Source organism: Rhinolophus sinicus, chromosome 15 (assembly GCF_057876585.1).
Source record: "Rhinolophus sinicus isolate RSI-liver-muscle chromosome 15, RSI-T2T, whole genome shotgun sequence".
Taxonomy (NCBI): domain Eukaryota; kingdom Metazoa; phylum Chordata; class Mammalia; order Chiroptera; family Rhinolophidae; genus Rhinolophus; species Rhinolophus sinicus.
Genome location: NC_142515.1, coordinates 41,495,067 through 41,520,872, shown reverse-complemented (window position 1 = coordinate 41,520,872; position 25,806 = coordinate 41,495,067). Strand labels below are relative to the sequence as shown.

At 40.2% G+C, this 25,806-nt stretch overlaps 2 protein-coding genes across 7 annotated transcripts in view; one reads left to right on the top strand and one right to left on the bottom strand.

Moving 5' to 3' along the window:
• Positions 1 to 25,806, bottom strand: part of CABCOCO1 (ciliary associated calcium binding coiled-coil 1) — a 563,526-nt gene that overhangs the window by 289,203 nt on the left and 248,517 nt on the right. The window lies entirely within an intron of this gene.
• The window catches only part of TMEM26 (transmembrane protein 26), a 37,387-nt gene continuing 31,392 nt past the window's right edge, over positions 19,812 to 25,806 (top strand). For 2 of the 3 annotated variants that reach the window (XM_019731901.3, XM_074339481.2), the window contains exons 1-2: positions 20,030 to 20,047; positions 20,368 to 20,630. In XM_019731901.3, coding sequence (XP_019587460.3) covers positions 20,440 to 20,630 — 191 coding nt within the window. In that variant the 5' untranslated portion in view covers positions 20,030 to 20,047; positions 20,368 to 20,439. Of the gene's footprint in view, positions 19,929 to 20,029; positions 20,048 to 20,367; positions 20,631 to 25,806 lie in introns of those variants that run through there. The other variant, XM_019731900.3, reaches the window with a different exon arrangement.

Below are 25,806 nucleotides of genomic sequence, written 5' to 3'. Positions count from 1 at the left end.
GTTACCACCAATTTGCAAAATAAAGTATGAATAATAATCCAAGCTGTAAGAGTGCAAAGTAAAATAAATCTCTACTTTACCATCTTATCAGGGAATATAAATCAATCTGGCACATACGTCAACCTTAATTTCTGTGTAAAAGTTCCAGATGTAGTTATGATTCTATTTTATAAATACAACCAGCATGTTATATATAATAAGAATTAAAGACCCCATGGATCTCATGAATGGCCCTTTCCTCATAAACACAACCTAAGCCCAGCGCCGTCGAATTTGATTGCATTCCCTTGACAATGCTGCCTCTATACTGATTTTCTTCATCTCTTTCTTCCTTCCCCTTACCCAGCTCAGCTTCTTTCCCCTGTCTTTATTTTCTGCCATGTACATGCCTTCTCCATACCTACGAACAATAGATTAGCCCTTTGGGGAGTAATCAGAACCAAAAAGGGAATTGTTTTTTATGCCCTTTGTCTGTAGGAGTGGTTGGGTATGTTGATCCCCATCATTTTTTGTACCTCAAAGTCGACGTCAATATTAAACTCTTGCTACTGGTTTTCAAACTGGAGTCCAGCTCTCGGCAGCACCAGCTCTCTGTCCACTGTGTGCAGGCCTTGCATAAACAGGCCAGATCACTTAGGATTTTCAGCCACAGGCAAAGTTGAGGGAAAAAAAACACAGAAAAAAAAACACTGACTCTCATTTATTATGTACAACTTATGACGGTATAGGCACAGTACCTTCTTTAGTGCCACCACAGCCTGTTAGAGCAGTATTCTTATGAATGAGGAAAGAGGTTTAGAGAGAGGAATGCACTTGCCTGTAGTTACATAGTTAGGTCGGTCTGATACCAAAGTCCGTGCCTGCACTGTGAGCTGCTTCTTTCCCAGCCATACTACGTGCTAGAAGGAAGCTATCCTAGCCATTCCTCCCAGTTCTGCAATCCATCCACACATCTCCTTTCCTTGGTGCGTTTTCATCCCTTAGTGCTTTGCAATTCTGCATCCCAGCAATCCCAATTCTCCAGGCTGCATTCTCCTGGCACATCACTGAACTTCCACTCTCTTGTAAATGTCATCCTCCATTAAAGTCATTGTCACTTGGGTTTAATGTCCTCTGCTTTTCTTAACCCTCCAGGCATCTCCTTTTATTTACTCACAAGCTTGACACATGGATCAGTCTGTGTTTCTACCAAATTTAGTTTTAAGACATTTTTATTTTCTATTATCCTGATAGAAGCATCAAATTCTGTACTGTCTTTATTTTCTTCCAGTCTATTGACGTTTCCCATTTCCCTTTTTGCCCTATACCTCATATCTGAACGGTTATCAGCTATCCTTGGTTCCCTTAAGTCTCCATAGTCTTCTGACCCTGCCTGGGAAAACTGAACCCAAGATGAGTGTTACAATTCACTTTCTATATACTTTCCCTACACTTAGACAGCTGAAGGCTGTGTAAGAGGTCTGAAAATTAAGTTTGAAAAATTGTTGCAATGATGTTGCTAAACTTTTTTGATGTCAGAGGGATTATTCATTATGAATTTGTACTAACTGGACAAACAGTTAACCAAGTTTACTACTTGGAAGTGCTGAAAAGGCTGTGTGAAAAAGTTAGATGACCTGAACTTTTCACCAACAATTCATGGTTCTTGCATCATGACAATGCACCAGCTCACATGGCATTGTCTGTGAGGGAGTTTTTAGCCAGTAAACAAATACATGTATTGGGACACCTTCCCTACTCATCTGATCTGGCCCCCAGTGACTTCTTTCTTTACCTGAGGATAAAGGAAATATTGAAAGAAGATGTTTTGATGACAGTCAGGACATCAAGGGTAATATGATGACAGCTCTGTTGGCCATTCCAGAAAAAGAGTTCTAAAATTGCTTTGAAGGGTGGACTAGGTGCTGGCATCAGTGCAGTTTCCCAAGGGGGGTACTTCGAAGGTGACCGTAGTGATATTCAGGAATGAGGGATGTAGCCCTTTGTCGTGCGGGGTGGCCTGCAGGGTCTCTGCTCCCGCTCCCCATACAAGAACGCAGGATATGGTGAGGCCAAAAAGGAACACCCACGGAGCCATAGGTAGGGGAGTCATACCACTATATTCTCTCTGGCGGCACTATACTCTCACTGGAGGCTGGATTCACACTGTCCGCAAACCGCCATCCACGTTTGCCAGCCCAGCCGCCATCTTCTTGCTAGCCTCCATTCTTCTTCTCTTTTTTCTCTTCCTAGCGTAGCCACAGCAGTTATATTAGTGGCCAATGGCTCACTGGTTACAGCTGACGGCCAACTAGCCACAGCTGATGGCCATACAATCACAGTTGGCCATTTACTACCTGAGCCAGGCACCTGTCTATGTGAGGCCGAGAGCCTGGAAACTATTCTCTGGGGCTCCGCCCCCACACTCCACCCCTACAGGCTCTCGCCTCACAATCTACGCGACAAGCGTCTTCCGCGAGGGGACCTGTGCGAGGAGCCTGGGGGTGAATGCAATATCCTGGACACAGCCAGGCTCTCTGGGCACAGCCAGGGTTTCTCAGGGCACCACCAGTGCTTCTGGGCACGGCCAGACTTCCTGGACTTCTTAGGGTACCACCTGTCTTCCCGGACACAGCCAGGGTTTCTCAGGGCACCACCAGTACTCCTGGGCACTGCCAGACTTCCTGGACTTCTTAGGGTACCACCTGTCTTCCCGGACACAGCCAGGGTTTCTCAGGGCACCACCAGTACTCCTGGGCGCTGCCAGACTTCCTGGACTTCTTAGGGTACCACCTGTCTTCCCGGACACAGCCAGGGTTTCTCAGGGCACCACCAGTACTCCTGGGCACAGCCAGACTTCCTGGACTTCTTAGGGTACCACCTGTCTTCCCGGACACAGCCAGGGTTTCTCAGGGCACCACCAGTACTCCTGGGCACTGCCAGACTTCCTGGACTTCTTAGGGTACCACCTGTCTTCCCGGACACAGCCAGGGTTTCTCAGGGCACCACCAGTACTCCTGGGCACAGCCAGACTTCCTGGACTTCTTAGGGTACCACTAGTCTTCCCGGACACAGCCAGGGTTTCTCAGGGCACCACCAGTACTCCTGGGCACAGCCAGACTTCCTGGACTTCTTAGGGTACCACTAGTTTCCCCGGGCACAGCTAGGATTTCTCAGGGCACTGCCACTTTCTCTGGGAACAGCCACACTTCCTGGACACAGCCAGGGCTTCTCAGGGCACCACCACTCTCTGTGGGCACAGCCACACTTCCTGGACACAGCCAGGGCTTCTCAGGGCACCGCCACTCTCTCTGGAAACAGCCCGACTTCCTGGGCACAGCCAGGGTACCTTCAGGGCTCTACTACTCTCTCTGGGAACAGCCCGACTTCCTGGGCACAGCCAGGGTACCTTCAGGGCTCTACTACTCTCTCTGGGAACAGCCCGACTTCCTGGGCACAGCCAGGGTATCTTCAGGGCTCAGCCAGACCTCTCAGCGCACTGCCACTCTCTCTGTGCCTCTCGGGGTACCCTGCTGGAACAACAGCGACTCACAATCAAGGTGCTTACATATTCTCAATGGTGGCCAGTCAAGAGACAAAAGCAAATATCCCCCAGTTCCACTAACAACAGTTCCCAAACAAACAGTCAAGCAGTCCATTAAATTAGGGATGGAAGGCAATTCCCCATAGTCCATAGTCATTCACCAGGGCTGTCCTGGGGGTGAGGGATGACCTTGACCTCACCCTCATCTCCCACGGAGGACTCAGCAAGCGTTACCTCCTGGGACTATAAGTCCCGCATCCGGGCTGCCTGAGCAGGAACTTCCCCGGCCCACAGGGCTGCAACGACCTTCGCTTTCTCCGGCCTGTGCTGGTTGGGGAACCGTCCACATCTTTCCACCTCTCCGCGGGGCTCCATCTCTGCAGCAGCTGCATGGCTTTTCCTGTGCTGGTGGGAGAACCGTCCACATCTTTCCACCTCTCCACGGGGCTCCATCTCTGCAGCAGCTGCATGGCTTTTCCTGTGCTGGTGGGAGAACCGTCCACGTCCTCCCACCCCTCCACGGGGGTCCAGCTCTCCGGCAGCTGCTCCTCCTGGTCTTCCTCAGACTGGGTGTTCACACGCACAAACTGCTCCACCGTCCTTTGGAGAGCTTTGGCCGGCACCATATCCTGCCGACTATGCCATGTGTCATGCGGGGGACCCTGCTCGCTGCGCCATTTGTCGTGCGGGGTGGCCTGCGGGGTCTCTGCTCCCGCTCCCCATACAAGAACGCAGGATATGGTGAGGCCAAAAAGGAACACCCACGGAGCCATAGGTAGGGGAGTCATACCACTTTATTCTCTCTGGCGGCACTATACTCTCACTGGAGGCTGGATCCACACTGTCCGCAAACCGCCATCCGCGCTTGCCAGCCCAGTCGCCATCTTCTTGCTAGCCCCCATTCTTTCTCTTTCTTCTCTCCTCCTCTCAAACCGCCATCTTTCTTCCTTAGCCACAGCAGTTATATTAGTGGCCAATGGCTCACTGGTTACAGCTGACGGCCAACTAGCCACAGCTGATGGCCATACAATCACAGTTGGCCATTTACTACCTGAGCCAGGCACCTGTCTATGTGAGGCCGAGAGCCTGGAAACTATTCTCTGGGGCTCCGCCCCCACACCCTTTTTCTAGGATGAATTTACGAAGTAAATTATCTGAACTCATATTCCTATATGTTGGTGCTTATACTAGTTCTGAATTTTTCATTAACACCTTATGTACTTTTGCTTAGATTCTACTCTCTTTTCCCTCAGATATAGGCCCAAATCTTAACCACTCTCCTCAAATTCCCCACAAAGCACCCACCCCTCATTTTCAGAACATGGCCTCATATTCTCCATCTCTGTGATCACTGAGGTCCTCAGGCTTGATTTCTGTTGACTACCTGTCTCCCTTCAGCCCTTGTCTTATGTACACTCACACACTTCCCTCCTTCCTTGCAATCTCAGAGGACAAAGTCCCTTCTCCTGCGTGGAATCCCTTTCCCCTTTCTTTTCTATTTGGTTAACTTCTCACTCATCTCAAGGCATCTCAGGTGGTCAATACTCCAAGAAGTATTGTTTAAATCTGGCCCCATAGTTGGGTCATGTGATTCTCCTCAGAGCTTTCCCACCACACACGCGCTTACCCTTATGCTTACAATGCTGTAGTGTAAAGCTTTTTAGGTTTTTGCTTCCTAGACTATGCTGTGAGGTCCTCCACGTCAAGGAGCAGATCCTACTCACATTTAAATCCTCAATGCCTAGTGCAGGCCTGTCACCTAAAAGGGATACAGTTTTACTTCTTTGTTTTTCTTACCCAACTTCCAACCTTGAGAGAGGCCTAAGATGGCGGCAGCATAAGAAGATGTTGAACTCATCCCCTCCCATGAGCAAACCCAAATATACAGATATATAGATAGCAGTTATTCCTACAAAGCAACTGAGGTCTGAATGAACAGGTTCTGACCAACAAACAAGAGAAAGAGGCCAAATAGAGAAGGCTGGGAAGCCACGGGAGCCCTCGGGAGCTGCGGGAACTCTCCAGGCCAGAGGAGCCAGTGAGTGCTGTTGTTTACATTCCCCTCTGCTTTGACAGGGTGGCAGGAACTCTATTCTGGTGATTTGGCCTACCTGTGAGATCACTATGGCACGTGCTCAGTTATACTGCCCGGAGCCTTTTGCCTCAGAGCAAAGGTAGTCAGCAAAAACAACAGGGTTTTACCATAAGCACCTGGCCTCCTTGCAAGCCACTCCAAACCCAAAGGCCAGTGCCCTAGGTGACATAAGCTTCCATTCAGATTCAACCAGCTTCCCAAAGCCTACACAGAGCATTTAATCCATTTACATTGAAAGTAAAGCTTCTACATGGGACCATTTTCTGTACAACAAACAAGAGATGGTATAGAGAAGGCTAGGGAGCCGCAGGTGCTTGGGGACTGTGGGAGTTCTACAGGGTTGCTGGGGCTGGTGAGCACCATTGTTAACCCCCGCCCCCCCATCTCCATAGGGTGAGCAGGGTCTCTATCTAAGTGCTCTGGCCTACCTGCAAGGTTGCTGCTATGCATTCCTGGACTCATTGCCTGAGCCCATTTTGGCCCTGAACAAAGGGAGCAAGCAGGGTCAACAGAGCATTACTACACACACCTGGCCTCTCCACGCGGAACCTCTCCAGCTTGGTAGGCCAGTGCCCTGGATGCCTTAGGCACCCACTCAGCTCCTACCAGCCCATCAAAACCACCTGGCACACACAGAGTACACAGAGGTCACTTCTATGTAAGGCCACTTTTAAAAGACTGAGAGAGATCTGTTATTTTGTCTATGTCATATAAATAACATAGAAAATCAAACAAAATAAAAAGACAGAAGGATATATCTCTAATGAAGGAACTAGAAAAATCCCCAGGGGGTAGGGGGATCCTAAGGAAACAGAGATAAGTAATTTGCCTGATCAAGAATTCAAAGAAAAGTTCATAAGGATACTCACCAGACTTAAGAGTGGAATAGAGGAACTTAGGGAGATCTTCAACAAAGACTTATGAAAGAACCAAGCAGACCTGAAGAACACAGTAACTGAAATGAAAAATACATTAGAAGGAATCGATAGCAGATTAGCTAGTACAGAAGAATGGATCAGTGGCCTGGAATAAAGACTAGCAGAAAGTAATCAATCAGAAAGGCAAAAAGAAAAAATAATTTTAAAAAATGAGGATAGTTTAAGGGACTTCAGGGATAATATCAAGCACTCAAGCATTTGCATTATAGGGATCCCAGAAGGAGAAGAAAGAGAGAAAGAAACAGAAACTTTATTTCAAGAAAAAAATGGCTGAAAATTTTCCTATCCTGGGAAAGGCAACAGAAATCCACATCCAGAAAGCACAGAGAGTTCCAAACATGATGAATCCAAAGAGACCCACACTAAGGCATTGTCACTAAAATGGCAAAAATTAAAGATAAAGGGACAATCTTGAAGGAAGCAAGAAGAAAATAGTTACATACAAAGGAAACCACACAAGGCTATCAGCTGATTTCTCAGCAGCAACTTTATAGCCTGAAGGGAATGGTGAGACATCTTTAAAGTGCTGAAAGAAAGGAACCTACAACCTAGAATAATGTGCCCAGCGAGGTTATCATTCAGAATTGAAGGAGAGACAAACAGCTTCTCAGACAAGCAAAAAATAAAGAAGTTCATCACCATTAGACCAACTATAGGAGAAATGTTAAAGGGTCTTCTTTAAGCAGAAAAGGAAAGGCAATAACCAGAAAAAAAGAAAAAGAAAAAATAATATATATATATATATATATATATATATATATATATATATATATTCATATCTATATGAAAAGGATAAATTGCACAGGTAAAGCCAAATATTTAGTAAATACAGTAAATCAGACATTTCAAAAGCTACTATGAAGGTTAAAAAAAGTATTAAATTCAACTCAACCTACAATAAAGAGTTAGGAAATACACAACACTAGAAGATCTAAGACATAACATCAATAACATAAAACATAGACACAGGAGTAAAAATGTAGTCCTTATAGAATATATTCAAAATTAAACACCTATCAGCTTAAAATAGACTGCTATAGATATAGGAAGACACATATAAACCTCACAGTAACCACAAACCAAAACCCTGCAAAAGATATACAAGGAACAATGAGAAAGGAACAAAACACCAAAGAAAACCAACAAACCACAAGGGAAGATATCAAGAGAAGAAGAAAGGAACAGAGAACTATAAAACCAACCAAAAGACATTAACAAAATGGTAATAAGTACATGTTTTTCAAGATTTACTTTAAATATAAATGGATTAAATGCTCCATAAAAAGACGTAGGGTGGCTGAATGGATTAAAAAACATGAATCATCTATATGCTGCCTACAATAGACTCACTTCAAATCAAAAGACACATACGGCCTGAAGATAGAGGGATGGAAAAAGTTATTTCATGAAAATAGAAATGAAAAGAAAGCTGGGTTAAAAATACTCATTATCAGACAAAACAGACTTTAAAGCAAATAAACAAAAAGACAGAGAAGGATATTTCCTAATTATAAAAAGCTCAACCCACGAAGAGGATATAACAATTATAAATATCTACACACCCAACATAGGGACACCTAAATGTATTAAGCATTGTTAGTGGACACAAAGGGAGAAATCCACAGTACTACAATAATAGGAAGGGATTTTAATACCCCACTCACGTCCATGGAACGATCATCCAGACAGGAAATTAATAAGGAAGTAATGGCCTCAAATGTCACATTAGAGCAGATCAACTTAATACACATTTATGAAACATTTCATCTAAAAACTGCAGAATGCATTTATTTTTTCAAGTGCACAAGGAACATTCTCCCAAACAGATCACAATGTAAGCCTCAATAAATTCAAGAATATTTATATCATAACAAGCATCTTTTTCTAATTGCAATAGTATGAAAGGAGAAATCAACTATAGGAAGAAAGCTGGAGAAAAAACCAAGGAATATGTTGAAACTGAACAACATGCTACTAAGCAACCAATAGATGAAAGAGGAACTCAAACAAGAAATCAAAACTAACTTGAAACAAACTAAAACACAGCTTTTCAAAGTTTATGAGATGCAGCAAAAGCAGTTCTAAGAGGGAAGGTCATAGCTATACAGGCCTACCTCAAGAAATAAGAAAAATCACAAATAAACCATCTAACTCTACACCTAAAGAAACTAGAAAAAGAAGAACAAACAAAACACAAAGTAAACAGAAGAAAGGAAATAGTTAAGGTAGAGTAGAAATAAGTGAAATAGAAATTTTAAAAATAGAAAAGATCTATAAAACTAAGAGCTAGTTCTTTGAAAAGATAAATAAAATGGACAAACCTTTAGTCAAACTCAAGAGAAAAGAGAGCACCCCAAAAATAAAAATCCTACATGAATGAGAAGTTACAACTAATACCACAAAAATACAAAGAGTCATTAAAGAACACTATGAACAATTATATGTCAACAAATTTGACAATCTGGAAGAAATGGATAAACTTCTAGAAGTATATAACCCTCCAAGACTGAACCAGGAAGAAGTACAAAATTTAAACCGACCAATGAAATTGAAGCAGTCATCAAAAAACTCCCAACAAATCAAAGTCCAGGACCAGAATGCTTCACAGGTGAATTCTATCAAACATTCAAAGAATTCATACCTATCTTTAAACTATTTCAAAAAATTGAGGAGGAAGGAACACTTCAAAACTCATTCTAGGAAGCCAGCATTAACCTGATATCCAAATCAGACAAAGATGTTACAAAAAAAAAAAAAAAAAAAAAAAGAAAGAAAAATAACAGAAAATAAAATTATAAGCCAATATCCTTGATGAACATAGATGCAAACATTTCCAACAAAACGTCAGTAAACCAGATTCAAGAATATATAAAAAGGATTATACACCATGACCAAGTGGGATTCACCCCAGGAATGCAAGAATGGTTTGTCATCCATAAATCAATGTTATATATCACATTAACAAAATATAGAATACAAACTATATTATCATCTCAACAGATACAGAAAAAGCATTTGCGAAAATTCAACATCCTTTTATGATAAAAAAAATTTCAACAAAATGGGTATAAAAGGAACATGTCTCAACATAATAAAGGCTATAAATGAATGACCTATAAGTAATATGCTCATTGATGAAAAACTGAAAGCCTTTCTTCTAAGATCAGAAACAACACAAGAATGCCCATTATCACCACTGCTACCCATATTCAAAATAGTATTGGAAGTTCTAGTCACAGCAACCATACAAGAAAAAGAAATAAAAGGCATCCACAGTGAATGGCAAAAGTAAAACATTCATTATTTGCAGATGACATAATACTATATATAGAAAACCCTGTAAACTCCACCAAAAAACTATTGGGAATCATAAATGAACTCAATAAAGTTGCAGGATACAGAATCAATATGCAAAAATTTGTTGCATTTCTATACACCAATAATAAAAAATTAGAAAGAGAAATTAAGAAAACAGTTCCATGTACAATTGCATCAAAAAGCATAAAATACGGAGGAATAAATTTAACTAAGCAGGTGAAAGTTCTGTACTCTGAAAACTATAAGACATTGAAGAAAGAAATTGAGCAAGTTACAAATAAATGAAAGGACATATCTTGCTCATGGTTTGGAAGGATTAATATTGTTAAAATATTCTCACTACCTAAAGCAATATCTGGGTTCGATGCAATCCCTGTTAAAAATACCAATTGCATTATTCTCAGAATTGGAACAACTAATTCTAAAATGTATATGGAATCACAAAGATCCCAAATAGCCAAAGAAATTTTGAGAAAGAACACAGGGGGAGGTATGATACTCCCTGATATCAAATTATATTACAAAACTACAATAATCAAAACAGTATTTTTGTCTATCATTATTCTAATATCCATTGTCATCATCTTTCCTAGTTCACAATCAGGACTTATACACCTGATCTATTAAAGAAACACATATTAGAGAGGAGCCAAACAATATCCTTGGAGTTGAAACTTAATAAAACTCAAAGTTTCAGTTCTTATAAGAAGGTCACAAGAAACCAGGAGCTCATAAGAATATGATGACACTTTTAAGAACTGAATTCTCTGAATTAATGGCAAAGACCACAGTGACAGCTAATTATTTCACACCGATAATATCCTTGGCTGCCCTGGTGCCACGTGGGTACTAGACTTGGAAGAGGGTTATCAACTGCAATGGGAGGTGAATATGTTGTTGTAAACCTACATGTATTCTTTAATAATTGCATTTTTAAAAACCACTCTTGGAATATAGGCTGGAGAGACATCCATAGCCCTAGGTCTATCATTTATCCTAAACATTAAAAAAGTCAATAAAGTGTCCCAATATTCTGTCCACAAAACCAAAAACCAAAAACCAATACCAAAACAAAAAACAATATGGTACTGGCATAAAACCAGATAGATCAATGGAATTGAATAGAGAGCCAAGAAACAAATCCTCACTTACATGGTCAATTAATATATCACAAAGGAGGCAAAGATATACCATAAGGTAAAGTCTCTTTAGTAAGTGGTGTTAGGAAAACTGGAGAGATATGTGCAAAGCAAAACAAAACAAAACAAAACAAAAAACTGAAACTGGACCACCTTCTTACACTATATACAAGAATAAACTCAAAATGGATCAAAGACTTATACATAATACCCCAAACCATAAAACTCCTAGAAGAAAACATAGGCAGTAAACTCTTTGATATCATTCTTAGCAATATCCTTTTGGACATGTCTCCTTGAATAAGGGCAACAAAAGAAAATAATAAACAAATAGGGCTACATCAAACTAAAAAGTTTTTTGTACACTGAAGGAATCATCAACAAAACAAAATGCAACCTACTGAATGGGAAAAGATATTTGCAAATGATACATCCAATAAGGGGTTATAAGGAACTCATACAACTTAACACTTAAAATATGTAAGGAACTCATACAACGTAACACCAATAAAACAAATAATCCAATTGAAAAATGGGCAGAGGACATGAACGATATTTCTCCAAAGAGGACATACAGATGGCCAACAGACTTATAAAAAGATGCTCAACATCACTAATCATCAAGTAAATGCAAATTAAAACCACAATGGGACAGCAACTCACACCTGTCACAATGGCTATCAACAATAAATCAACAAATAACAAATGGTGGCAAGGATGTGGAGGAAGGGGAACTCTCATACATTATTGGCAGGATTGTAAATTAGTGCAGTCACTATGGAAAACAGTATGGAATTGCTCAAAAAAATTAGAATTTCCATACAATCTAGCAATTTCATTTCTGGGTATTTATCTGAAGAAAACAAAAACACAAATTTGAAAAGATTTATGCACCCCTATGTTCATTGCAGCATTACTAATAATGGCCAAGATATGGAGGAAGCGTAGAGATGTCCATCAACAGATGAATGGAAAAGATGATACACACACACAAACACACACAGGAATATTATTCAGTAAAAAAATAGAATGAAATCTCGCCATTTGCGACAACATGGATGGAACTAGAGGGTATTATGCTAAGTGAATAAGACAGAGAAAGACTAATACAACGTAATTTAACTTATATGAGGAATCTAAAAAACAAAGAATAAACAAAACAAAATAGAAACAGACCCATAGATATAGAGAACAAGCTGATGGTTGCCAAAGGGGAGGAAAGTGGAGGGATAGAAATAAAAAAATAAGTAAATAAAAGAAAAATTTAAATAAAGACTACAGGCTTGATGTAGTGGCAAAGTATTAGCTTGCCTGGGATGGTCACAAGTCTTGCTTTAGCTGAGGGTTAATAAATAAGAGTGATGTGATGCCCCTGAAAGGAACGGAAGATAAGTGAGTGGGTGCTGGGGACCACAAACAGTAGGGGGCAGGAGGAAGAGCTGTAGGCAGAGGAGAGGTGGTTCCTCATTCTGTGAGCCAGTTGGGTTGGGCATGTGGCAGAGAGAAGCAAAGATTGTTAGAAGGAGAAGTGTGTGCTTCCTGGAAATCAGCCACAGGAGCCTGAGAAACCACACACACACACACACACACACACACGCACGCATACACACACACACACACACACAGAGCAAGCAAACAAAAATAACAACTGTGTACCTTAACTGAGTTGGATGTGCTTCCTTAACACTAGACAAAAATTCCACCAGACTAGCATTGAAGAGACTGTCCTATGCTTTTACATTTTATCTATTTATAAGAAAGATTGCATATATGTGTGTGTATTGCATATTTATACACAAACACATACCTATATTCATATTTATGTAGTACTTTACGTGCAATAAAAATATCTTTTGTTTCACATTTTTAACACTATCAATAACTAAATAAGTTGTGATTTTGGCCAAGGTCACAGTTGGGACGTCAGTTTGCAAAGTGAGGAGGTCGGATTGGCTAAACACTGTAGATCCGTTAGCAGGGAAATCATTTTGTTGATACTCCATTCAGGGACTACAGCAAAAAGGACAACTAACTCTGCTATTCTAAAAGTATTCTCAAAATATCACATAAAAGTTCCTTTATATGACATCTCTAAGGTGAGTTTTTGAATTTACAAGCTGCTTTCAAATCAATGCAATAACCAAATACAGTGTTATATTTGTACATCAATTTTATTTTTTAAATAAACTTTATAAAATTTTACAATAGTTTTAGATTTACACAAAATGTGCAAAGATAATGCCGGGAGTTCTTGTATACCCTCAACTCAGTCTCCCTCTTGTTAAGATCGCCTATCACCATTTTCCCTTTGTCAAAACTATAGAACTAACACTGACATATTGCTCCCAACCAAACTCTAGCCCTTATTTGGATTTCACAAGTTTTCCCACTGATGTCCTTTTTGTGTTTTGGCATCCCATCCAAGGTAATGCATTCATGTCTCCTTAATTTCTTCTGGTCTATGAGAGTTTCTCAGTCTTTGCTTGTTTTTCATGACTTTGACAGTTTTGAGAAGTACTGGTAGGGTATTATCCAAAATGTTCCTCATTTGTCTGATATTTGTCTGATCTTTTTCTCATGGCTAGCCTGTGGTTATAGAGCTTGGGGAGGAAGACCGGAGGGATAAAGTTCCATTCTCATCACATACTATCAAAGGTACATACTATCAACATGATTTATCACTGAATTGTTAACCTTGACTTTGATGTACTTCTACAGAGCATTTTCACATTCATTACCTCATGTGATTATTTTAAGGACCATGAAGTATACAAGGCTGGCATACTCAGCTCCATTTTATGAGGGCAAACCCTGAGGCAGGGACTGGAAATAAGGCGTTATGACTGCCAACCCATCAATCTCTTCATAACACTCTGACCACCTGTTCTAAATCATACCTAAAAGAAGCATTGATGAAGAGCAATGTCTCACAGTGTTTTCCAGTGTAATTTGTTTTATTGCTTTTGTGGTTAAGAATGATCATGACTAAATGATAAATGGCATCTTCAGCTATAGCTATAAGCCTAGGTGTGTTTGCACAAAGTCAGAATGGATCAAAACATCCAATCAAGTGACCATGAAACAACCAACAAACTATTAATACAGGAACTAAACATCATGATTTAAAGTCACATTTGGAACAACCTCTTTAAAAAAACAACAACTATGTAATTATTTGGTGTTTCATAGTCATACTTTATCTTCTTAAATAGTCAAGTCTTCTTACCAGACCTGAAAAATCATTTAAAAGAAGGTTTCTTTAGCTGTAAAACCAGCTCATGATTTACAAAAAGATACAATATTTTGGGTATGTAATCATGTTGTTCACTTTCCAATCAGATAGATGGGGCCCTGATAACTGTCCCTCTGGAGACCCTTAACAAAATCAACAATAGTGATCATTATAATTGTAGCAATAATAATAATAGCTAACATAGTTAACTCTTACTATGAGGCAGGCTCTGTGATCACGGTAGTCTCATTTCATCCTCAAAATCTATGGGTTAAATCCTAATATCCTCATTCTACAGACGAGAAAACTGAGGCTCAGAGAGATAAAAAAAATTCACCCAAGTTTACACAGATCATATCCTTGAAGCATTTACTTTGCTAGAGCTGCCATAACATAACACCACAGACTTGATGGCTGAAACAACAGACTCTTATTTTCTCATGGTCCCACATCACAGAAAGTCCAAGATCAGGGTGTTGGCAGGTTCCGTTTCTCCCGAGGCCTCTCTCCTTGGCTTGCAGACAGCCACCTTGTCTCTGTGTTCTCACATGGCCTTTCCTCTGTGCCTGTGCATCCCTGGCGTCTATCTCTCTGTGAGCCTAATTTCCTCTTTTTATAAGGATGCCAGTCAAACTGGATTAGGACCTATACTAAGAGCTGCAATTTAGTCACATCTTTAAAGACCTTATCTTGAAATTCTGTTATATTCTGAGGTACAAGGGGTTAGGACTTTAACATATGGATTTTGGGGGAACACAATTCAATCTACAATAGGAACTGTGATTCAAACCCAAATCCTCTGACTCCAAAGTCAAAATCTTAACTACTCAGCTATCTCAGGAGATGAACCTCATACTATTCAGGGTAGTAAAACCATCAGCTTTTAGATTTGCTTATCATCACAGCCAATCATGCAGTGTCGCCACTGGTCTGTGATCTCCCTTCACAGGATAATGAGTCCTTGGGCTCCTACCAATGATATTTACTAGCTTTATTATTTACTCCATCATTTATAATCAGCCAGCCTTAGAAGAAGGAAGACTCAGCTACTGTACTAGCTGGGAAATAATACATTTCTGCTTTGGGGTGTTGTTTATTCAACCCCAACTCATATCTTCATTTATTTTTTTCAACAAATATTTACTGAGTGCCTACTATATTCAGGCATTTTTTCTAAGCACTTTTGAAATATTAATCCTTACAATAGACATGGAGGTACTATCATTATTCTTATTTTATGGATGAGAAATCAAGGCTCAAATAGATTAAGTCATTTGCCAACAGTCACTTCACTTAAGAAGTACAGCCAAGACTTGAAGAAGGCAACTTGGAGAAGGTCGCCTGACACTGGGTGCTTCACCTGTACTTTAGATTTCTTTTCCTTGCTCGCTGTTGAAGTGTCTGAAGAGTGATAATTACCATTCTCATTTACTTTGTTATTTTTAATAAGAGAGTAATTATTACCATTGTTGCTAACTTAATAAAGCTGTTTATCCTCCATTATTACAGATAATGTGAAATGGTTGCAGTTACACTTCCTATTTAATTCACACGTTCCATAACAGTAAAGAAATCTGTGAGTTTTCTGATTCAAATTTGTGAACTAGGAACCCAATCTTCACCTTTGAAATGACAGAAATGATTTTTAAAACCAAAAAGGATGCAAAAAGAAAAACAAACAAACAAACAAAAACAGTGCTAGAGAGCATGAGGGGTTGGACCAGGGAGATTAAAGAATTCCAGGAAGATAGAATACAGGCAAGATCGGGCCAGTGGAGAAACCAAGCAGAAGAAAACAGCTTAAGAGAGCAATGAACAGTTCTTTCTGTGAGAGCCCGCAAGAAGCTGAAGTTAGATCAGCAAGTGCAAAGAGCAGTCCTGCTCAAGGCATTTGTTCAATTATCACATTTAGAACAATAGAAATGGTTGGAGATCCTCCCTGCTTCCTTACTTAGAGTCATCAATAATTTCAAGCAAAAATCTAAGAGTTGTCCTCTACAAGGAAAAAAAAAAAAAAGATGGCTGGTTGAGACTCCTCCTAAAGATATACAAGAATTAGAGCACCCTTGGGTGTGGTTTTGGATCTTTGGGATGGGGTCAAGGAGACAAATCAAGGCAGCTCTACCAAGGCCTAAATGAGATGCACAAATGTCAGCTCCCAAAGGAACACTTCTCACGTTGACAACACTGCCTACTTCTCCTCACTGCACCCCACACAGAAGCTGACTTGACAAGTGTATCCTGTCCGAGTATCAGAACCATAGTCAGCTCTCTCATTCAATAGACAGATAGCAGCTCAAGACACGTATACCAAATAGCCAGCCCAGGTCTTTATTTACAAATATGAATGGACAACAAAGGATCATTAGGTCATATGAGGATCAACAGATTATGAAATCCTGAAAGTGAAGGAAGGAATTGAATAAACTGAACAATCAATAAGTGAAAACAAAAATAATTCAAGAAAGACAAAATAATTGAAATGTTATAATATTCTTAAAGACATTTAAAAGATATTGCATCCATCAAACAAGAACAAATTGCTATGAAAAGAAAAGTTTCAATTAATAAGATAGGCTTATTGCAAAATAAGTTGACTAAAAGGATCACTGATAGAGTTACATGATGAAATAAAATTATTTGGTGGTTAAGTTAGACATCTAGAATATAAAATTAAGAAACTTTACCAGAACAGAGGTAAAAAAGACACAGATAGAAAACATAAGGAACAAACAGAAACAATAGAGAAGAAATAATCAAAGAAATAACAGAATATTTGACTCACCTAAATAAAGACATATGACTACTAAATCTGGTAGAGAATATTTAAAAAAGCCCAATATCTAGACACATTGAAATGATAACCATTACAAAGAATCTTAAAAAATTTAAAAAAATACTTATCTATAGTATGGGGAATACAGTTGATAATATTGTAATAACTATGTATAGTGCCAGGTGGGTACTGGACTTATTGGGGGGACTCACTTCATTAATCATATAAATGTCTAATCATTATGTTGTACACCTGAAACTAACATAATATTGTATGTCAACTGTAATTGAAAAAACTAGTAATAAGATACTTATCCACAAAGAAAAGACAAAGGGATGAACATCAGGTTTTTTATCAGTAATACTGGATTTTGGAAAATAAGGAATGCTTCAAAATTTAGGGGAAACATACATCTGAAAAATACATTGAATAATAATTATATATCTTAAATATCTTTTGTTGATTTTCAACATTTAGGGTCAACTGACATGACACAATAGATTGAATTACAGCTAGGGAAGAGAACGGTGCTGCTATACACAACATCATTAACAATATTTGGGTAATAGAGGTAGAGTCAGGAAGAAAGAAGGTATTATAAGAGTATTAGACTCCCCACTTTCAAATTGGACTCCCCAACTTTCATATATATATATGTGTATGTGTGTGTATACGAATGATGTCTGAATAGGATTAAAATGGAGCTAAGGGAGAAATGAACTTTACTAGGGGCTATAGTTTTTGAGGCCAACCTGCAGCTTTGGTGGCCTCTGGATGCAGATGTGACTTTGGATTGCATCACTGTTGGAAGCCCTATGTAGGTGGGCCCATAATGGCATGCACAATGTTTAGGGCAGGGACATCTCTGGCATTGTAGGTATAGGATGTGTGCATGTCACCTGAGGACTGAATGGTACAGGATGTATCAGTCAAGGTGCTTGTCATGCCATCTTCCCCACCCTGCTCAAACCATCCTGCCCAGAACCCCATGTGGGAGGGTGAAGAAAACAGCACTACATTGGTCTTTGCATAGGAATAGCCAACAACTGGTCTAAAGTCAGTCAAAAGCCTACTCAGTGGTCCACCATGACCTGGAACCTAGAGTGGAGAGATTCAATTGAATACATTTTCTCAGGAAACTGAACTCACATTATGGAAAGATTTTGGCTGGAAGCTGAGAGCGTCAGACAGTAGCTGTGAAAGGTCCACAAACTGCAACCATGAGGTCCCCAGAGCCACTCGAGTCCACAGCTCTCTTCCAGCTCCAGTTGCCCAAGGCCCTGTCCTATTATACCTGCTGTGCTTCACTCCCAAAGGATTCCATTTCCCTTGTAAGCACTAGTGGGCTATTGGATTGGAGGTCCCAAGATATTTCTCAAAGCCTTCAGTTTTCTAAAATGGGCTGAAGAGAAAATTAAAGACATAACTTTAAAGCTCTCTTTAATGACAGTTTTGTTTTTCAGATCCAGAAGCAACAGAATCTATACTGAATCTAAACCTTCGAAACAGTGAACAGCAAAGATGTGTGGAAGATGTCAGACAGACCTCCCTCCTTTTTTGGTTTAACCCTTCTCCTACAGAGCCCTCGTAGGGTGCCGAGAAGGAGAAAAGCAGCCCCCATATCAGGCAACTCGTCTGGTACCACCAACCAAACCTCGGTATTCTTCCGTTGAACACCAAAATTTCATAAAACATTAAGATCTAGGAAGGCTACTCTGTGAGTGTGATGGATCGAGAAAAAAAGAGGACCGCTCTGCAATCACATCTGAACACAGACAAAACATGAGTACTGTCCACAACACAAAAATGAACAAACATTCCTCTATCTAAAAAAGCATTATTAAGAAATCACTGCTGGGTTTCTGTAAGATATTGCACAGGAAACAGAAAACTTTCTCCCTACTCACAGTACCAGAAATAACTGAGCTTCTTCTAAGCAGCTGGATTTTTTAATTTAATTTTATTTTTTTACCTAAGAAGTCATTAATCATATGATTCAGAGTTTTCAACATAATTCTCAGAAAGGTGTGGTATGATTTTAAGTTGAATAAACCTAACCAGGAAAGAAATCCCTTTTGCATTTTTCTTTCAATTTACTAATGTGATAAAGAGCGCATTCCTGCGAGGTAGCAACATGCGTAGTTCTCTTTATCTCCCCAAGAGGAGGGATACTGAGGCACAGAGCCTTGAAAAGCAATAATTAATATCTAGTGAAATTTCAGTACCTTCATTTTATTTATTTTTGTAACTACCTTCCATCTGTAGCCTACTATACTGATTTTCCATTTATAAGTGATATAAAGTTTCCTTTCAGTGAAAAATTGAGTTTGTTAAAAGGAAAACGTTAAGTAAATAGTGGTACAGGTGGTAGGAGATCAAACAAGGAGACAAAAATCATGGAGGTATTTTGGGACATCCTGACTCCAGTTTCCTCTTTGCCTTGGATCCTGGAAAGACCAGAGTTTAATTTATTGGTCATTGACCTCAAGGTGCAATTTCCCCGCTCCATGAATTTTTCCTCCTAATCTAACTCCTCCATCTTTTATCTCCCCCGTCAATTTCTAGTCTGCTTTCTTGTCTTGCAACCCTGTATGCTTTCAGACCAAAAAAAAAAAAAAAAAAAAAGTGGAGGGGGTGGGGGAGTGAGGGTGGGGAGGATAATAAAGACTATCTCTTTGCTTTAATTACTGTGCCCAAAGTGTAGAAGTCACCAGGGCTACCCTTTCGCTAACGGAGATGCAGGGAGCGCTCAGAAAGCCCAACGTGACTGATTTCCTTTAGTTTTAGGAAGTTTCAATGCTTCAAAATTGTGCATACACTGCATTTCTAAAACTGCTTGGACCGCAGATTCTGTGGCCCTCCTCCGTCCCCGGTTAGTCACCATGAGAGCCTGTTCCTGCAAGAAGTGTGAGTGAATTAAAGTACTTCAGTGGGAAAGCAAGGAGATGCCACAGATAGGTCCTCCTTCCCTTTCTGGCAGCATCTGGACCCTCAGTTTACCTCCCTCCTCTTTCCAATCCCTTGGGGTGAGGAAGTTCTTGGGAACCCCGTGGAAGCCTGGGCATGGAGTGAGGATAGAGGGCAGGGATGGGGACTGCCTCGCGGGGAAGGAGGGGAGTGGGCAGCACTGGAGAAGAACGCCCAGGGGCCGGGGCGGTGAGCCCCGACCTCCGGGAAAGCCCTGCAGTCTAGCAAAGCTGGGCTTAGATTTTCTCTCCCCTCTTTGAAGAGTTCTCAGGAAGTTTGGGGGAGGGGCGAGCCGCTCTCTCCTGTTCTAAACGCGTGGGAGGGTGAGGAAGGACCACAGCAGTAGCAGGTCTCAGAGCTGTCACGTTCCCGCCCACAGGCGGGCTCGGGTGCTCCTGGCGGGATCTGCCGGTTGCGGGTGAGGAGCGGAGGGCAGAGTGCGCGGACCGGCATGGAGGGACTGGTCCTGTTGAATGCCCTGATCACCCGGCTGCTATTCGTGCTGCACTCGTTGGTTGGGGTCTGGAGAGTGACCGTGGTGACGAAGGAGCCGAGGTACTGGCTGCTCGTGCTGCTCAACCTCTTGCTCTTTTTGGAGACTGCGCTCACGCTCAAGTTCAAGCGCGGCAGAGGCTACAAATGGTGAGGGCACCCTGGGAAAGGGAGGGCGCGAGGAGTCCTCGGGTACTGTTCTTTATGGCACTCACAGGCAGCCCAAGAACCCTTCTCCCCGCAGCCTGCTGACTCTAGACAAGGATTCGGACCCCCTTTGTCCTCGCCCGGAGCTTCGAAGGAGCGTGAGATGCTTGCGCGTCCCTTGGGCATGCCGGAGTACCCCAGGGTCCCAGGGCAACACTGGGAAGGCGCAAGTCACAGCCGTGCGTCACCGGCCCCCAGGTTTGCCGACTGGGAGAATGAGAAAAACCAGGGACGCACTGGCCCGATCTGCAGAAAGTGCTCCAAATGGGGGAGTCGTGGGGCAAGGGAGATAGCATGTGCGCTACTTTCTGTTGAGGCGTGTGGATGTACATGGTTCCTCTGCGTATATGCAGGTATGAGGATGACCCTTGTTGGGCATCAGCGACTTTAGCAAGAGCTTGTGTGCATCGGGCTGAGATGAAGGGCGAGAAGCCCCTTGCAACATGTCTGTGGTTTCAGCTCCTCAGCTTCCTTTCAGCCCCTGGCACCCTGCTATGGCATCAGTTTCAGGTGTCTGGGGTTGGTCGCATGCGAGCTTGGTTAATGGTCAGACCGACTCGTGAAAGACAGGTTGCGGTGCGACGCTGGTGGAGGGACCAGCAGGTAGTGGTTCAGACTTAACCTCAACGTGCAAGAACTACAGGCTTTGCATGATGCTTTATTTCCTCCCCCAAAGACTCGAATGGCGAAAGAAGAAATGAGAAAAAGATTCTCTTGTCATTTACAAAGAGACTCCACCTCCATTCCTCCAGTCCCAGTAGACTGGCATCCCAAGCTTCTCCAGGTTAGGCCTTTTCCTGTATTAAAATTTTAAAAAAAGTGAGGCTGTGTTTTCATATATGTGGATACTTTAAAAACTACCTAATGCTATGAGAAAGAAAAAAATAGTATTAGCCAATTCACGAATTACACACAGAATGGAATTATATTTAGCCACCATATTAAGAAAAAAAACAAAACAAAAAAAACGAAACTCTCTCTACAGTTTTACACATCCAACTACAAAAGGCTGTGTAATTCATGAGAGTGCAAGGGGGTAAGTGTGTTGTCTCTTAAAATGATGTGAATCTTGCTTAAGTTTTCCACTGTTGAAAAATTTCTAGAATTACCAATGAAAAAATTATTCAAGTAGAATCTTAAATTAATACAGTGAGGATTGGAATGTTACTGCCCACTCTCAGCCTCCTCCCCCCATAAACAGTTTATTAAGCAGGAGACAGTTGAGGTACTTTCCAGTGTGTCTTTTGAAAATCTCAAAGAAAAATGGCATTAGCTTCCAAAATGAGCCTTAGGGTTAAAGAAACAAAAGGGGAGAAACGTGTGCCCAGAACAGGTCATGTGAAATTGATTTAGTTTTTACTGAGTAGCTTCAATATTCTAGGGTAAAAAAATACCTTCAGTGACAGGAGGATGAAGTCGGAGGCTGGAAAATGTTCCACAGAAGGTAGTCCAGCTACCAACTATCAGGGTTTCTGAGAGAAATGTCAACCTCAACAGAGTGACTATGTCAGCAGGCCCTGAAATATCCCTGTTCCTTCTCCAAGAGTAGACCAGAGTCCTTACCTCACATTAAGTCAAAATTCCATTCCAGTTGTATAGAAATAGTTAAGCCAATGGAACTTTACCTTCATGTCTGTGTCATCACTGATGGCTGATTCAGACTAATGTGTAACTTACAATCAAGAGAAGAAAAAAAAGTTGGGGCAAAAATGGGTGATGGTCAATACATCGCGTGAAATAGGGAACTGGGAACATATTCACATATGGAGTGTGGCCTCAAAATCAGACAGATAATGGAGTAAAATCTGAACTTTCCTACTTACTTGATGTGAGGTATAGAGTAAGTTACTTAACCTCTCTGAGCCTCAGTTTCCTCATCTGTAAATACTTATCTCAAAGGTTATGAATAAAATGAAATAACACATGTTGATGATCAATGAATAAAAAAGGAATGGCCTTTTTTAGATCCTAGGGTTTCTTTTTTTTAATTATTAAAAAATATCCTATGTCTACTGGACATATTTTCTGTCTGTAGAAGTCAAACAACTTTACTTGAAGAACTGGACAATAAACCATTGGTTCAGGGCCAAAAAGCATAAAAAAAAAATTCTCACCTTTATTTCAGAACAGGCCCATGATGTGTATTGTATATTATAGCAGTAATTCACAAAAATCTTGCTGGCTCAATATCTAGACTAATATCTGAAAATAAGCAAAGAAAAAATTGATAGATTTTGACATAAAATTTCAGGGAAAAATGATCTAAATAGAACTGTGATTAGAAATGCTTTGTTCTACTGATGTTACAATTGAATCTGAAAATATGGTAATTTTTGTGGTGGACAAAACTCTCATTCTGTCATAAATTTGAGAAAAAATAATCAGAAGACAGAATGCTAAAAATATAGAAAATTATCCCTGATACAATATGGTAATAATTAAAAACGGTTTGATTTGGGACATATTTCATTTCTGGGTTGATATTTTCTGGGTAAGGCAAGGCATAATTTTATTGTTGTTTCTGAGTGTTAAAAAAAAATTTCCATGAGTAAATCAAGGCTGATGGAATAAAATAAAATAAAAAACACATAAAGTAAGTATTATGGCAGTATCTTACTTCTATACATGAAAATGATAATATATAGATCTATATGGAGATCTATATTAATATAGATATGCACCTTTTCATCTATTGGTCATTCATTTTGGAATCTACCCTACAGAACCAAAAATACCCATATGTAAAGACATATGTACACAATGTTAATTTCCATCTTGTTAGAGGAAAATAAACATGAAAGCAACTTGATTTACAGTCTATGTAAATCAATAGACTGGTTGAAAATTGTAATATACTCATACTATAGAATATTTTGCTGGTATTAAAAATAATGAGCTAGATTTTAGCTATTGACCTACAGGGATGTCTATGATATGTTGTCAGGAAAACAAGTCTACAGAGTTATGTATATAAGATCTCATTTTTTTAAAAAAGGACCTGTCAAAGAGTCACTCTGTGTATCAGTTGAATACATTATCTATTTACAAGTCAAGTAGAAGAAGGAAAACCCCACCCGTATTGAATATCAATCAGTCAAATAATACCTGAATGGTTGCCTAAATTCTGTACACACATGAGGTGAAAATTTCTTTTTTGGAACATCAGATCCATGGACATCTGTGAGGCTACTCTGGGCTAGTTTAAACATTGTTCTTTTTACTATAATTGGCACCTGGTCCCAAATAAATCAAAGCTACAGAAATCATGGAACAATAAACAGAACTATAGAGAAACTGTGAACCAAATTTCTTGCAACATAGCAAACATATTACACTTGTCCAAAGAATGTTTCTTTAGTTATCCTTTGGAAAGGAATATGGGACTAGAGCTGCTGAACTCAGCTGTCTGGGGACAGGCAACATTACATCAACACTGATAACTTGCCAGTTGGAGACATTTAACTAGTTGGAATTCTATAGGATAGAGAGAGCAAGCCAACAACACACCCCTTACTAAGTGCAATAAATGTGTCCTAGTGGAATTTGTTCCATTTCACCCAGTGTTTATTAATTTCACCTGCAAATTCACTTACATTACTGTAAGGTAGAAATTAGTATCACGTTGCTTTATTTTTTCTTGATTTTATTTTCTATTTTCTGGGCAATCATCCAGTGGATCTGTGAATAACCATCTATGTAAAGCCAAGCAGAAGACAATATTTCCTTGTTTTCTTGCAAATACTGATTAAAATATTCCTCAGGGGATAGAAAAAATGACCAAGATTGTAACACATTTGAAAGTAGACAGTATCTGAGAATAGGTAGAAATCTAAGTTACATTTATTGGCAAAAACACATAATTTTAAACACTGAGCTTTCTTCATTGGAATTTCAAGAATACAAGGCAAATATAATTAAGTTAATAAAATATGTCACCTATTTGGTCACCTTGCTTCATTATCTCTCTTTCTCCCTTTCTTTATTAAGTTCAATCAGACAACTATTAGGTTGGTGCAAAAGTAAACCTTGTAAACCACAATTACTTTTGCACCAACCTAATATATGTTGAATTGCCTAATTAGTAAGCATGATTCTATGCTACACACTTTAAGAACAGGCAGAGCAAACAGAAAACAAACACACTTGAGACTGTAAAATAAAAGGTATCATTTTGATTAAGTACTCAAATGTATGGGAAGAAGAATAATTATGAATGTTTAGCATTTACTTATGTTCAGGCTCTTTCAAGTGTTTTGTATAGATTATCCCATTTGATCCTGACAGAAGCTGCAATTATTTTGTCTCACCCATTTTTAGATGAGAAAACTGAGGCCCAGAGCTGGTTTTTGTTTGTTTGTTTGTTTGTTTTTGTTTTTCTACTTAAGATTTTATTTAGGCTCTCTTAGTTGGTAATTGTGAGAGGAGGGTTACTGAGACTCCAACAACTTAGAGGAGAAAGGATGTGATCAGAAGTACTGTGGGTAGGGGGAGAAAAGGGTGGGGAGGAGAAGGGACTTCACGGCATGTGAGCTGAAGCAGGAAAACTGGGTAAGAGAGAGGAGTGCACAGGCTGCGTAGGTAACGGACATCCTGAGGGATGTGCATGTTGGGAAACTTGAGCTGGTTTCTCTGGAGGAAAGACAGAGTCTTATCATTCTTCACTCAACAAAAATATCTGGAACATCTAGCATGTGTTAGTGTTTGAGTGCTAAGAATACAGAGGTGAATTAAACAGGTAAAATCCTGCCCTGAAAGAACTCACATTTCAGTTAGGGGACTCAGAAAATAAAGAAATAATAAACAAGTCAATAAGGAACGATAAGCAAGTAAACAACTGAGTTGTCAGAACTGTGAATGCCTAAATGGTACGACTTACAGAGGGATGGAGAACCAGGGGGAAGAGAACAGAACCTTCCCCTTGGCTCTCCATCCCTCTATAAGGGTGGTCAGAGAGACCTCGCTGGGGAGAAGACATTTGAGTTGAGTCTGTTAGAGAACAGAAGGAGCTAGACAGGGGGAGAGCTAAGGAGATGAAACATTGAGAGAGGAAGAGCTAAGTGTGCCTTTTTCTGACATACTTCCAGAAGACAGATACACACTTTCTTTTCTACTCTTCCTG